Here is a 15,772-nt window from a genome sequence, read left to right on the forward strand (position 1 = left end):
AATATATGGTAAATGTGCATACTTAGATGGATATGGGGATGATTGCAGAGATCTGCATCCAAAAAATATGTAAAAACCTAAAAGAAGGAAAAGGATGTAAGTTCGACAAAAAATGCAAATATATGCACCCGTAGCCATGAATCATAATCAATAAATAACCAACCAAGTAATAAAAAAAATCCCAAAATAATAGAAAGAAACAAATAAATGAGAGAAATCAAGAATATCAGGTAAAGAGAAAAGCAAACCACCAATGAGATATGCAGAGGTGTCAGCAAAGAATTTCAAAGCTCAGCTCCGAAATTCTACTCAAGAGATAATACTGTATTTATTATGCAAGAGGATATTGCAGAAAGAAACGGAGAAAATTGCAGATTTCAGACACAAAATGAATAATTATGATGAAGGAAGATCAAATATTATGGAAAGTTGGATTTTTTAATGTCAGAATTTCTGGAAATGAAAAAAAAAGAACAACATACCAGAACAGGAAAGAGACATGGGGAAAATTCCTTATTACTATCAGTATTAAATGAAGGAGACGCAAACCATCATAGTGATGAATGCGCAGGGTTTAGTTACGAGTAACTCAAAAAAGAAAAATAGAGGTACTTAGAAGAACTAACCCAAAATGAAAAGAAAATAGATATAATGAATATAAGTGAAACCTGGTATTCCCAAGAGACTGGGAATGATGATCAAAATAAAAGGGTTTCCAAACTTATAGATCAGATAGAAAAAATAGGAATCAAGGGGAACCGCAATATATAGGGAAAGACAAAAAACAAGGAAAAATATATGAGAATTATAGTAACTCAGAAGTGAACTAATAGCGGTAGAATTTGAATCTGAAAAATTGATGAACATAGTAATATATAGACCTCCTAATACTAAAGAGTTTGACTTAATAATTGAAAAATGGATGTATAGTAGAAATCACAAGGACTGGACTATTCTCCTATCTGGGTGACTTAACTTTCCTTTCGTAGAATGGAAAGAACGAATAGGAGATTGTGGTTGCTACTTATACATTATAAAAAAGAGAGTAATAGTAGTGCAGAAGATAAGAGGCAATTTGAAAAGCTATTAGATATGCTACTAGAATACAACATTCAACAATAAATCACCTGCCAACAAGAAAGGAAATACTTTAGACCTAGTATTTGTGAACGAGATGAATGTTATGTTAAGAAATACTAGTTTATAATGCGAGTATTTCAGACCATAATGTCATAGAATTAACAGTTTCATTCCAAAGCAAGTGTGAATAGAGATAAGCAAGAAATGAAAAAGTGGGAAGGATATGGAAAATACAAACTTCTACAGTTAAAAATATGGGTCAGAAATTAATGAAGAATTAAACAAAGATTGGGATAAACATTTTCGGGTAAGTGATGACATAAGGGTAAATACGGAGATATTATATAAAATATTGGAGATAATAGTGGAAAAATATATACCGAAGAAGAAGTAAACATCATTCATGCATACCAAGAGACAGAAGAATCTTGTTCCGAGAAAATCAGAAAGTTGGAAAAAGGTCTTGCAAAGAAAAAAATGCATGGAAGTTATAGAACTAAAAAGTAAGATAGAAAATGCAGAAAAAAAGATTATACAATCAAAAGAAAATGAAAAACGGGACTTGGAAGAAAAAACCCTATTAAATATCAAGCAAAAACCCAACTATTATACTCATATGCGAAGAAGATGAATAAAAGAAGAATAGAAATAGGCCCTCTGAATGTTGAAGGGAGATTAACGAATGAAAAAAAAGGAAATTGCAACATACTGGCAGAACGATATAATAAGAGAATGCACCCCCTATAATAGATAATGAAGATAATGATATAGAAGTAAGGGATGAAAATAGTGAATATTAGCTGACATAGATATAATGAAGCTGATATGTGCAGGCTATTAATGAAATTTTAAAAATGGAGCTGCTGCAGGGCCTGATGGAATTCCTGCTATTTTGTTAAAGAAAGTAGTTCATTCTATCGCAAAGCCACTTGCAATATTATTAAGGAGAAAGTGTGATACAGGTCAAGATATATGATGAGCACAAATTAGGCGTATATTACCTACTTTCAAAAAGTGGATCAAGACTAGAGGCAAGTTAATTATAGGCCTGTGGAGTCTAACATCAACATATAATGAAAGTGTATGAAAGGGTAATGAAGAAAAATATTATGAAACATTTAATAAAAAAATAATTTGTTTAATAAAGGACAACATGGTTTCGTACCCGGAAAAAGTACACAAACCCAAACTGTTAGTCCACCGTGAAAACATATTCAAAATATGAAAAGCGGAAATGAAACAGATGTGGTTTATTTAGACTTTGCAAAAGCTTTTGATAAAGTAGACCATAATATATTAGCGAAGAAAATTAGAAAACCATATCGTGGATAAATAGGAGAATGGTTAAAAGAATTTTTACACAACAGAAAACAGATAGTTATTGCAAACGACGAGAAATCGGATGAAGCCAAGGTAATATCCGGTGTGCCGCAAGGATTACCGGTGTTTTAGCTGACCAATAACTGTTTGGTTAATTTATGATTGCAAGACATAAAGACAATAAATGCTTGAAGGATTCTGGTAGTTGAGTAGTTTGTCGCAGATTGACACAAGGAATTAAGTCGAGGAAATTAACTTGTTGCATTGAAGATAGGAACGCCTCTACAAAGAGACCTTTAAAAAAAACAAAGTATTTATGATTGGGATTGGGCAGCAGGTAAATAGGATGGTATTTGCTAACTTGAATAAATCTTAGAACAATCAAATAAATTATTGGAGACACGGAAAAGAAAGAAAGCTATCATGTATATAATAAGGGACCTAATAATGAGGACCCATTCAACCAAATAAAGGAAGCAAGTTTAAATGACCTTTGGTTTTGTGATGATGAATAGGAAACATGTTATGCAAATGATCAAATCGCAAACTCTGTTGGGCAAAATGTTGTAAATGCCAAAAATGGGAAATGTTGTTACGGCCACTTCAAAAAAACAAGGAAAAGCTGAAACACATGATTATGCTTTATTAAAAACAATAATGTTCGTATAGTCCACGTTGAAATTATGTTGCAATATGATATGGTACCCACACTTATCAAAAGGACTTATTGCACAAAATAGAGATGTGTACAAAGGTCCGTGTTTACAGCTAGTAAGAAATAGAGAAGAAGTAATGGAACCTTTAGACTACTGGGGAAAGACTACAATTTTCTTTAAAATTATATGTCTGGAAAGGAAGGAAGAAACGAACGTACTAATGATAAAGTTCAGGGCATGGAAACAGATAGAAGGAATAGCAGAAAAAATAATCATGGGAACTAAAAAATATCAGAAAGAGCAAGCAGAGGTTAGTAGATTAATAGTGCCCAAAAAAAATATACCAGGAAAACATAAGGGGAAACGCACCACAGGACATTAACTCCACTTACGCACCAGCATCGAAATAATTGCAGCGTACTATTCAATGCGTTGCCAGCTCATCTGAGGAATATTCAGTCAGGAAAGTGAGGCGTAGATGTGTTTAAGAATAAGCTCGACAAATATCTAAACTGCATCCCAGACCATCCAAGATTGGGAAGATGCAAAATATACCGGGGAACGATTGGTACTAGCAAACTCTCTGGTTAGGAACATTAGAGGTGCCTCCACACTGAGGGGACCCTGGGGCAATAAAGAATAACAAGATGTAAGGTCTGTAAGGGTAAGGAGTCTCTTCTTTCTTTCTCTCGATTCCATTTATTCCCTCCCGTTGTCTAACATCGGTCTGTCTGTCTGTCGGTCTTGTCCAATTCCTTTCTTTCTATTTACGTTTACGCTCTTCTCTCTCTCTCTCTCTCTCTCTCCTCTCTCTCCTCTCTCTCTATCTCTCTCATTCGTTCTGGTCCAATCGGTTTCATACATCCATAGCTCACTCTGTTTCTAGTTCCGTTTCTTCTGTCTGGTCTTTCTGTTCATTCCATTCTTTCTATCCCACGGTTTTGCTCATTTACCTCTCTCTCCTCTCTCTCTTCTTTTTCTTTTTAGCTTTCCTTTCCTTCTCTTCTCTCTCTTTCTTTCCCATTCCCTAACACCGCTACCCACAAAAGTCATTAACAACGAGAGAGAGAGAGAAAAGACGAAGAGAGAGACGAGAGAGAGAGAGAGGAACGAGAAGGAAAAGAGAGAGATAAAATTAAAAATCAATGTTCGTTACGTCTATAACCATCTTCTTTCAACTTACAATAAAATTCTCAACCCTCCAATAGGGGGCGTTAAACCCCTTTCTTTTTGAAACTATAGTCCCAACGGGGACCCAATCGTCAAAATCAAATCATTCCTATTAATCATCCCAGCATCCTACAATGGAGATCATTAGTCCCTTTTTTTCTTTGCAATCCTATGAGACTTCTAAAAGGGCCAAATCCTTAACTCACGTACTGGTAAACCCGGAAGGAGAAAGACGAAATGACCGTGATTCATAAGTGGTCCAGATTTACTATTAAAAACTGAAATGGGCGGCCGTGGACGTCACGGATACTACCTACGGTCCAGGTCACGATGACGAGTTATGATTTATGAATGGGATGTCGTTGGAGCGGAGTGCTGGAGTAAGGTTTGAAGTGGTTGGGAGTGTTTGTCCAAAATTCTTGTTGGGTGATTTAGGATTTTTCTGCTTTTAAAATTTGGTGGGTGAAGGCAATTAGGATGGTAAAAACAAAATTAGTGTTTGTGTACGTTCATTATTTAATTATGTTTATAAGAATATAATGTTCTATATAACTTTAATATATATATATATACTATATATAATAGTTATATATATATGGATATATATACATTTATACCTTACATACCATACCACACACAACACATTCTAAATATATATATGATATATAAATAAATAAACGTAACCATAAACTACAGATAATCCGCTTTAAGGAAATTGGTTGGGCCAACTATGAAAACAAAAAATTACGGGTTAAAATAAATAAATAAAATGAAAATTCTCCTGACAACTAGGAACTTTTAAAAACAAAACGAGAACTTGGGCCCCAATATTGTCATCCATCAAAAGAGGTCGGTGACCCAAGATTGATGAATAATAGATCCTCTCGGTATTCAGCGTGGGCGAATCCCTGCAACCGTTAGGACGTCAGTAAATCATACCAGTACAGAGATTCGAATAAAACTAGAGAAATGATCAGACCTCTCTCCTCTCTCTCTCTCTCTCTCTCTCTCTTGAACAGACTTTTTTTTTCTCATCATTCCTAATGATTATAGAGAGTTGGTTAGAAGGATTCTCTCTTCCTATTCTTTCTTTCTCTCTCTTCTCTCTTCTCTCTCTCTCTCTCTCTCTCTCTCTCTCCATTTGAACAGAACTATTTTCTCTTTCTTTCCATATTTTTAAGGAGTCGGTTATTTATACAGATTAATCTCTCTCTGTCTCTCCTTCTCTCTCTGTACTTCATCAAAACAGACGATTTCCCCCTGACCCTTTACATATTTCCAAGGGAAGGGTTGAAAAGAAATGAAATGCCCCCCTTACTCATCCTCTCTCTCTCCCCACATCAACACACAAATCAAACATAATACCCATACAAACCCAGACACATACACCTATTAAAAAACGCAATCGTGTTTTTGTATTGAGAGAGAGACAGAAAGAAGAGAGTGACTGAGAGTGAGAGGTACTGGCATCAGACCTCAGCTCTGGCCATGGGACCCAAGTGGCAAATGAGTAAACAAATATGGCGTTGAGGGGAGTAATTATCTAAAGCAGGACAGACTTTCGATTTTCATCAAAGGTTGTTTTAAAAGACTATAGAAACGATCCCATTTTGAATTTAGATAGGTTAACCTGGACTGTTCCTTAATCATTACTTTGTTAAGTGAGACAGGAGAAGGTTAATAATACAGATGTCTTAACTTCAGAAGGATAAATGTGCAACGGCTAATAATATCTTCTAGATGTAGGTTATTTACTATTAATATTATATATGTAATATATATATATATATATTATATACCATTATATTATATATATAATATATATATATTTAATTAATAATAATATATTATTATTAATATATATATATATAATATTCTTCTGCCGTTTTCTTTATCTGAGAGACCAGATCCTAAACATGACGACTGGGTTTGGAAATGCCATAGCCAATTTATAGATTTAGGGATCCAAGAGTTTTATGTTACTTTCATTGGGTTGGGTTTGGAGCTATAAATGATAAAATGTCAAAGTATTAGGGGAAGTCGGAGGACGGGATTATGGGGTGGGAAAGGTCTGCTCTCTCTCTCTCTCTCTCCTCTCTCTTTCTTTCTCCTATCTCTAACCAACCTTTTTCATTGGTATAAAATTGCTAATAGAGTTATTGAATGAATTGAGGAAGAGAGAGCGTAAGAGGATTAGGGTGGGGAAGGTTGTCTCCTCTCTCTCTCTCCTGCTCTCTCTCGCTATCTCTCTAACCTTTTGTTTCATGGTTATAAAGTTACCAATAGAGTTATTAATAATTGAAGAAGAGCGAGAGAGAAGAGAGAGAGATGAGAGAGAGCGGAGGTAGGAAGAGGCGACGAGAGAGAGAGATAGAGAAGCGAAAGGATTATGGGGGCAAGCTCTCTCTTCTCTCTCTCTCTCTCTCTCGCTCTAGCCTCTTCTTAACACCGTTTTTGCTTTCATGGTATAAATTACTAATAGTGTTTCTTAATGATTTTGCACACACCACAAAGAAGGAGAGAGAGAGAGAAGAGAGGAGGACGATGAGGAGGAGAGGGACGAGGAGGAGAGAGCAGATCGGGAGTAGAGAGAGGAGATGCGGAGAGGAACTAAAGTACCCTTGACAGCAATTTTTGTTCTTACCCTTCTGCAATGCAACCATTAGCCAACCACCTCCTTCTGACAACATAATGACCAGGCATTACCTGAAGCACACCTGTCGGGACTAACCAACGTTAATGAACCAGGTGACACCTGGTCCCGTCGAAGAACAGGAGGTGAAAGGACGAAAAAGTTGGTCGAAGCGACCTTGATCGGGTTGGTCAAAACGAGCGACCTACATGATTATATACCCGGTTTGGTTTGGTCTGGAGGAGGAATGCCCGGTCGCGTGTAGGTCTCCTTCGTCAGCTGGTCTGTGGAGAGGGCGAATTGGAGTCCTTGCGTAGCCTAGGACTCTTGGGAAACGAGGAGAAAAGCTAAGATAGTTGGAGAATGAGAAATGCGAAATGGAGATTATTAGTAAATTTACTAAGTTCCATTGAGGCTTTGGTGCCCTTGACATAAACCAAATTCCTTTATGAGTATTTTCGTTCTGAATCTGCAAAGGGTTTCAGAGTCGTAGACCATAGCTAAATAATTCCTCTTGGAGAATAAGAAATGCGAACTGGAGATTATTAGCAGGTATTTCTAAGCTCTCTGCTTCAGAGTCGTAGACCATAGCTAAATAACTCCTCTGGAGAATAAGAAATAATGGACATTAGGAGATTATTCTAATTCTATGCTCGAAGTCTAGCCATAGCTAAATAATTCTTCTTAGAGAATAAGAAATGCGAAATGGAGATTATTAGTAGACATTTCTAAGTTCTATTGAGACTCTGGTGTACTTAATTTAAACCAAATTCTTTTATGAGTATTTTCGTTCCGATCCTGCAAAGGGTTTCAGAGTCATAGACCACAGCTAAAGGATTTTAATTCCTCTTGCAAGACCAACCAGGAAAAACATCGTCCAGTGGGAGGACCTCTTGGTAAACACTACCAATGGGACCTTCTACAGAGTCATTCTCAGATGACCTCCTGAAAGATCTGCATTGTTTGTGGAAGTCCTTACAGATACAGTAGCTCGAGGGGGAAACGTCTCTATGAGCATTGTCTCCTGTATGTGATGTATATCCTGTAGGACGATGCAGGTCTTTCTTAATGAGGGAATGCCTTAAGGAGGAGTAATTAAAAAAAATTAATTGTATGTAACAAATTGCTTAATGAAAAACACCTGCAGATGCAGTTACACTAGAGGAAAAAAAATCTATTAAGAAATATCCACAGAGTCTCCACACAGAAAAAATATCCCTTAAGAAACAAGACCTCCCTCGAACGCGGATCTAGACATGAGAACCTAGACGCACTCCAGGAAATACCTGAAGAAATAAGTCCGAAAAGTGCCCGTGGATGAAGTAGCAGAAAAATCTGTGGCATCTGGACTCTATGCACATAAGACATCAGGAGCTGGCCACAGAAACTACTTCTAAAGAACTATTTTTAATAAGAGCTCGATACGCCATACCTGGAGTCATCTCCCAAATGAAGTAAATGTACCCAGAAGGCTACGGAATATATGGTCTTAAACCCAAATCTGTATCCTACTCTTGTGACATCTGCAGCAGTTATGAACGTCTCCCTTTATTAAAGAGAATGTAACCAAATTGTGGTATTAACAGCTGCCAGAAAGAGCATCCTGTTCAGGCCCTTCAGTCATTAGAATTACTGTCAAATGTGCAGACAGCTTTTTGACAACTTGAACCTTAATTGATTTCTATCATAAGTGTCGGCTTAAGAACCTCCAGAATGGGATACTCGGAGAGAAAGTCAAACCTTTGTGAATGATTATTGTAAAAGCCAAATTAAGTTATTTGCAACAAAAACCTGCCAATTTGGGTAAAACTCCCGAATCTGACTCAACTCTCTACATAAGTGACAACATCTTAAAACCTTATTGGTTTATATTTCCAAGCCCATGTGAGTCACTTTGAATATTATTTGACAAACATTAATCTTAAAAGTTTCTAACTTTGCTGAATTAAGAGACCATCCCTGGTTTTTGGGTAAGAAAGTTGAAGGTGAGTAGTCTCTCTTACTTATTTTCTGACAAAGGCAGAATTCCAGTGATATGAATATCTCCAGGAGTTTACTAATCGTCTTGTATAATTTCATATAAAAATGAAAGTATTCTCTGTTAAACAAATCTTCGATCAGTTTTGGTTTCTTAGCCTAAATGTTCAGTAAACACTGAAATTAAATTATCATAAAACCACATGCCACGAAAAGGAGAAAAATTCAAGCAAAGTGATTCACAAGACAATAAGGATGCTTTACAAACAGGATTATAATTCCTCCTCCAAAAAACAGTGGGTGTTCTCATTAAGATGAAAATCTGGCTTAATCTCCCCAGACTGCAAGAATAGACACCATGGCTTTGACTAGTCTAAGAAGGAGAAGAAATGTCATATGATTTCTGTTGCCTTTGTAAGTCAGGTCAGGCCTTGTGGAATAGAGCCTATACCTTAGATCTTTCTTGGAATCTCATAGGACAAAGGTTAATATATAACCCCTGCCAAATATCTGACTGAAATCAAGGCTGTAGAAACATGGACCAAAGACAAACAAAACCAGTTATGACATTCGGTTTATTTCAAGGGGTAGACATTGAGCAAACAAGCAGCTTTGCATAAATAAATCTCATCGTAAAAACAGAGCAACAAAAGAGGTAGGAAACAGAAAAGAATTCCAAGAGGTCTTTCCTTATTCCTCGTTTGCTGAGCCAGCAGCAGCCTCTTCTTGGGCCCTGCGCTCGTCCTCGAGCCTGGCGAACTCGATCTGGTCGAGGACGAACTGTGGGATGGGGTGGGGGAAGGCGGGAGCCACGGGCAACAACGAGGACTGGGGCTGGAATCCGTTCTCGTCGGCCACGAAGGAGACTGAGGCTATGGAGCCGTCTTCCAGGGGGTAGCTGGAAAGAATATGGATTGGTTAATGTTTCTCAGTTTAATTGTTTTCAATGTGTTTCGTTAACCATTTGTAATTTGTATTGGTTCTCAGTGAAACCTACCCTGCTTCTTAGATTATGAAGTTAACTTGAGTTTAAAAATCAAATAGTTTGGTTTGAAATGAGTACTTTTTTGTTTATTTTCAACAAGTGTAACTCTTTTACCTCCAGGATCCGATCATGTTGGCTCCGCCGAGGGCTCCCTCGGACCCGGAGAACTGGAAGACGATGCCGTTTTCGGCTTCGAAGTCGGAGCTGTGGGCTCCGAACTCGTCGGGGTTGACCTGGTTGCTTCGGAGGATGGCCACGGGCAAGAGTGCTGGGGTCAGGGCAGCAACAGGCGCTGCTTCCACGGGGTCCTCTTCTACGGGGGCCTCTTCCACAGGCGCTGCCTCCTGTGGGAGTTTTGCTGCTGTGGCCACAGCTACCAGCAATGCGAGGGCGATCTGGGGAGAGGATTCCAGTTTGGGTGACCTAGGTTATGGAAAGGCTGGTTTGTCTGGAGTCTGGGGCACCATGAAGGTGGCTACAGAGGCTCAAAAAGGTCAAATTGTGACCATTTACTTCTATACAACTGGACACAGGTCCTGGTTTCCCTGTGGCTTGTGCATCCAATGTTTCCCTGGGAAGATTCACTGTGGCTTGTGCCTCTATATGTACTTAAGCCCATGTTTCCCTAGCAAGCAAACCTTAGGTAATTATGCCTCCGTATGCAGGTCCAGCCCCGTGAATTAAATTGGGGACATGTATTTGGACAAATTAATCTACTTTCCTGGAACATTTCCCAAAATTTTTTATGTGTTTCGTTGAATGAATTATGAATGTTGAACTTGGTCCTGGGTGAATTTCTAAAGTTTTTGAAGCTTGGCTAATTGTTTAACATAAGTCAGACCAAGGCAGAAAGAAAAAGCTCCCTTATTTTGGACCTCTCTTGAATTTACTTGACATTATGATAATTTTATACAATACAGGCAAGAAGAAACATAAAAATATACTCATTTGAATGGTATTCAGAATATCTGAAGACCCAAAGACCAGTTTCAGACCAAAAATCAAAAGTAGAATTTCTTTAGATACCCAGAGACTATACTTCACACTCACCGCCTTCATGTCGTCGGTCGTCGGATAGGGTATGATGCCCCAAATGCCCAGGCCACTGGTTTATATAGGACCAAGGTTCGACTTTTTATTTATAGACGAGCGGGTAAGGGTATCGCTCCTTTCACCCTACAGATGGGGCCAGTGCCCTTGTGGTTCTGCCAAAAGATACCCCTCCCTGTAGTGTATCTTTTTAAGTCAATACCCTGTGGGCAAGCTGGGTGGCTGACTACCTGCCTGTCTTCCGGTCTCTCTCTCTCTCCTACCTATTTCTGTCTATCTGCGTCTGTCTTACTTTCTATTTTCCTCTCTCTCTCTCTCTCTCTCCCCTACCTATTTCTGTGTATCTCTCTCACTTTCGATTTTCCTCCCTCTCTCTCTCTCTCTCTCTCTCTCTCTCTCTCTCTCTCTCTCTCTCTCAATTTTTATCTATCTGCGTCTCTCTTACTTTCAATTTCTCTCTCCTATCTATTTCTGCCCATCTGCGTCTCTCTCACTATCGATTTTCGTTTCTCTCTCTCTCCTACCTATTTATGTCCTTCGGTCTCTCTCTCTCTCTCTCTCTCTCTCTCTCTCTCTCTTCTGCCTATCTGCGTCTCTCTTACTTTTGATTTTCCCCCCCCTCTCTCTCTCTCTCTAACTCTCTTTCTGTGTGAAAGAAAATGAGAACTTGTAAACAACAAAAAAAAAATTCTCACATTTTCTATCTACATTTCAGACCAATTTCACCGTATTTACCCAACCAGCCTCCACACTCCGGACCAATTTCGGCAATTTTCCGCCCCCCTGCCTTCCAATTTCGGTTGCAATTTATAAACCCACCCCTCACCCGACCCTCACCCGACCCCCCCGCCCCCCCAAAATAAGCCTCCTCCCTCCACCCCCTTCACCAAATTCCATACCTGAATAGTATACTTCATTTCAGTTTCACCTCCTGAAGAGGTAGTGTTTTTGATTCGTTTCAAAGGTGGGCAGGGTGTGGGGGGGGGGGAGGGGGAGGGGGGGGGCGGGGAGATTTATGGAAAGGGGGAGTGGATGGGGGATTGGGTAGGGGGATCAGGTAAGTGGATGGCTTAGTCAGTGTCACGTGACTTGGATGTCTTGAGGTTATGTTGAGAAATATCTCAATTTTTCGATTTTATCTCGTTTTTTAAAAAACTTTTATTCTCTCTCTCTCTCTCTCTCTCTCTCTCTCTCTCTCTCTCTCTCTCAGTTTAAGGTCAAATAAATCCCAGATTTTTGTTTATTCCCAAAACACAGTCATATTAATACTAATTCTCTCTCTCTCTCTCTCTATCTCTCTCTCTCTCTCTCTCTCTCCCCTCAGTAATCTAAGGTCATTCATTCCATAAAGCTTTCACTTAACCGTTCCACACTTTTTTAACGTTTTCTACAGCTTTTTATCACCCTATACCCACATACCCACCGCTGGGCATGGCTGCCCAGCACCGGTAACCAACATTGACGTGCAGAGGATAATGGAAGAGTTTAATTTTTTTTTCATCTTGGGCAGTGGGTCACTTCCGGTGAGGTGGAGTCGGGCACCTTTGACTCTCTCTCTCTCTCTCTCTCTCTCATCTCTCTCTCTCTCTCTCTCTCTCTAGCTGATAAAATGTAATTTGGTATTGCAAAAGAATCTCGTATGTCTGTCTGTCAGTCTGTCATATTCTCTCTCTCTCTCTCTCTTGATTTTAACAAAATTGTTTTTCTATAAACTTGTTTTCTGAGACTTTTGACATATTTCTCCTTATTATATATATATATATATATAATATATATATATATATATATATCTATATATATATATATATATATATATATATATATTACAAATTGTTTTTTTCTATACAACTTGTTTCTGGAGACTTGACATATTTCTCCTTATATATATATATATAAATATATATATATATATATATATATATATATATATATTATATATATATATATATATATATATATATATCTATACTAATACATCATAACATACATATATTAAATGAAAATGAAAATATCTGAATATTTCTTTCACAATAAAACTCTAGAAAATTTTTCTTTCATTTCCAATCATCCAATTTCCTCTTCATTTCTGAATTTGGCGTCGAACCAAAAACGTTCAAATATCCCAAATTTAAAATTTTCCATCTTTTCCCGTGGTAAACAAAAAGGTCTTCGAAAAAAATAAATGGAATAGAAAAATTGGAATTAATACTTTCACAAAATTGCTTATGTAAGAGATATGAATATAAAGAAATGGCACATAACACGATTTGAAATGTTTTCAATTTTTGTGATTTAATGAAGATCAAGTAATTATTTTGAATTCTTCTCAATGCTAAACAGAAAGAAAAGTTGGTGGAAAGTATATTTTGAAGAAATATGAGTTGTCTGTGATGTATTTTGGAGGTTAAAGTGTTAGTATGTCTAATATATCTATGAGGCAGAAATATCATCTGCAATATATATATGAGGTAAAAATATTTGTGTAGAATATATTCGTGAGGTGAAAATTTTCAGCGCTGATATATTTATGAGGCAGAAATATTCATCTGCAATATATTTATGAGGTAGAAATATTTGTGTATAATATATTCATGAAGTAGAAATATTTTGCTCTAATATATTCACGAGGGAAAAATATTTGGCTCCAATATATTCATGAGGCAAAAATATTTGGCTCTAATATATTTATGAGGGAAAAATATTTGGCTCTAATATATTTATTAGGCAAAAATATTTTGCTCTAATATATTCATGAAGGAAAAATATTTGGCTCTAATATATTTATGAGGCAACAATATTTGGCTCTAATATATTTATGAGGCAAAAATATCTGGCTGTGATATATATGAGGTAGAAATACTTGTCCCTCTTGATAAACATTTAATTGACATGAAAAATAAACTACTGATTCTTCTCAGAAAATCCCTGTTAACCTTTAGATCGTTCAGATGCTTTTCAACCTCTAGACCAAAAAAAAAAAAAAAAAAGAAACAATAAATCTTAAAAGAAGTAATATATGATTCCAAGAAACAGGTACAATAATGTCTTAAGGCCAAAGACACACTAATGAAAAAATTATAAGAGAAATACACCAAATATTAACGATGTCAAGATTACGTCATACTGGAAAAATGAACACTCTGTAAGGCCCCAGTTGGGCACAGAGAATTCATGCGTGGAATTCACAAGTTTTCCTGAAAAAACAAAAAAAATCTTTTGATCAGACGACAGAAATTGTCTTAAATATAAATCCACCATCTTGGAAGGAGGCTGGTTGGTTGAATCACGGAATAAAGACACTGGAAAGCACAGAAAATGGGAAGAGGTGAGCTGCTATAAAGGCAAATCCTTACCATTACTACTAAAACCATGAGGCTTGCAATCAAGAAGCCCATATGAAGCAACAGCCAAATAAATATCTGTAGAACTGATGCTATTTACCGATCTCTGATGGTGAGCCGTTACAGAGCCAAACCCTGACTATTACTATTGATAGAAGCTGCTATTCAAGCTAGAAGTCCGTATGAAGCAATAGCCAAAGAAACATCTGTAGAATAGGTGTTAATTATGGTTCTGTGACCTTTGTCATAAGTTATGTAGGTAGTAAGCAGGATTCCAGAGATAATATGTCATATTTCGAGCCTTATTATTATTGTTGTTATTATTATTCAGAGGATGAAACCTATTCATATGGAAGAATCCATCAGGGACGATTGACTTGAAATCCAAACTTCCAAAGATTATTATGGCGTTCATTAGGAAGAAGTGAGACGAGATAAAGGGAAATACAGAAAGAAGAGACCCCACATATTAAAAAAAAGAAAAAAAATGAATGAATAAATTAACAAAGAGATAAAAATGTATTGAAAATTGGAGAATAGTATAAGGGTAGTTATGCATTGCAACTTCGCTTGAACTTCTGAAGGAGTTCTAATTGCACGACTTCCTTAGGAAGTTTCTCATCCTTCTGACAGAAGGGAAAAGATGTATAGCTCCTCTTAATGAAAAACACAGACAACAGACCTTCCTCCTAGTGTAGAGACATCTGTTGGAGAAAAAACATGAATAACCGTCACGCCCTCTGCTAAGAACTTAATAACAGAAGACCTCCAACAACACGCGATTCAGACTCGTCACCAGATGTCACTGCAGTCCTTTTGTTTACATTTGGAAAGGGGAGGACGACGATGATGGTGATATCTACATTAGCTCTTTTCAGAGGCTCCATTTGTCTTACCCTTCGAGGAAATGGGGCGAGTTGGGACTACTCGGAAAAAAATAAAGTCTTTTAAAAATATGTGGAAATGAAATGTAGCTTAAAATGGTGATTATATATATATATATATATATATATATATATATATATATATATATAATATATATATATATATAAATATATATATTATATATATATGTATAAGTGAATCACGAAAGTTTGGAACGTGATAAATGCATAAATAAAAGGTATAAGCCAAGAAGGAAAGTGAAACACTGGAGTAGCTTCAAAAACTTTCGACTCAACGTCCTTTTACTTAGCAGTCTGTCTGCTAAAGTAAAGGACGTTGAGTCGAAAGATCTTGCAGCCTCCCAGTGTTTCACGTCCTTCGTGGCTTATACCGTTATATATATATATATATTATATATATATATATATATATATATATATATAAATCAAATAGGTAGTTAATGGAGAACATATAAATGAACCTATACAACTAGAATCAATACAAGGAGCATGCATCACTCTTCAAACATATTGCAGGATTATCCGCAGGAGGGCCCCTGCCCAAAAGGATATCATCCACCCCTCTCTCTCTCCGCAGGCTGCAGGAGACGAACCACGCCCTTTGGCGTGACCCGCCACTTCCTCCCCACGCCCTTACCCTCAATTTAACGCTTACC

The 15,772-nt window shown here is 37.2% G+C and overlaps 1 protein-coding gene across 1 annotated transcript; it reads right to left on the bottom strand.

Moving 5' to 3' along the window:
• Nucleotides 1–9,414: 9,414 nt before the first annotated feature.
• On the bottom strand, nucleotides 9,415–10,912 carry LOC135203702 (cuticle protein AMP4-like). The gene is made up of 3 exons (XM_064233604.1): nucleotides 10,871–10,912; nucleotides 9,935–10,215; nucleotides 9,415–9,733 (listed from the first exon to the last, which is right to left on the bottom strand). The coding sequence occupies exons 1-3, from the start codon at nucleotides 10,877–10,879 to the stop codon at nucleotides 9,526–9,528; spliced, it is 498 nt and encodes a 165-aa protein (XP_064089674.1). The 5' UTR covers nucleotides 10,880–10,912; the 3' UTR covers nucleotides 9,415–9,525.
• Between the last annotated feature and the right edge of the window lie 4,860 nt (nucleotides 10,913–15,772).

This window comes from Macrobrachium nipponense, chromosome 36 (genome assembly GCF_015104395.2).
Source record: "Macrobrachium nipponense isolate FS-2020 chromosome 36, ASM1510439v2, whole genome shotgun sequence".
Lineage (NCBI taxonomy): Eukaryota > Metazoa > Arthropoda > Malacostraca > Decapoda > Palaemonidae > Macrobrachium > Macrobrachium nipponense.

Excerpts from the sequence above, each read along its gene's own strand:
- LOC135203702 (XM_064233604.1), bottom strand. Across the intron at positions 9,734-9,934 it reads AACATGATCGGATCCTGGAG|CTACCCCCTGGAAGACGGCT; the intron begins GTAAAAGAGTTA and ends TATTCTTTCCAG.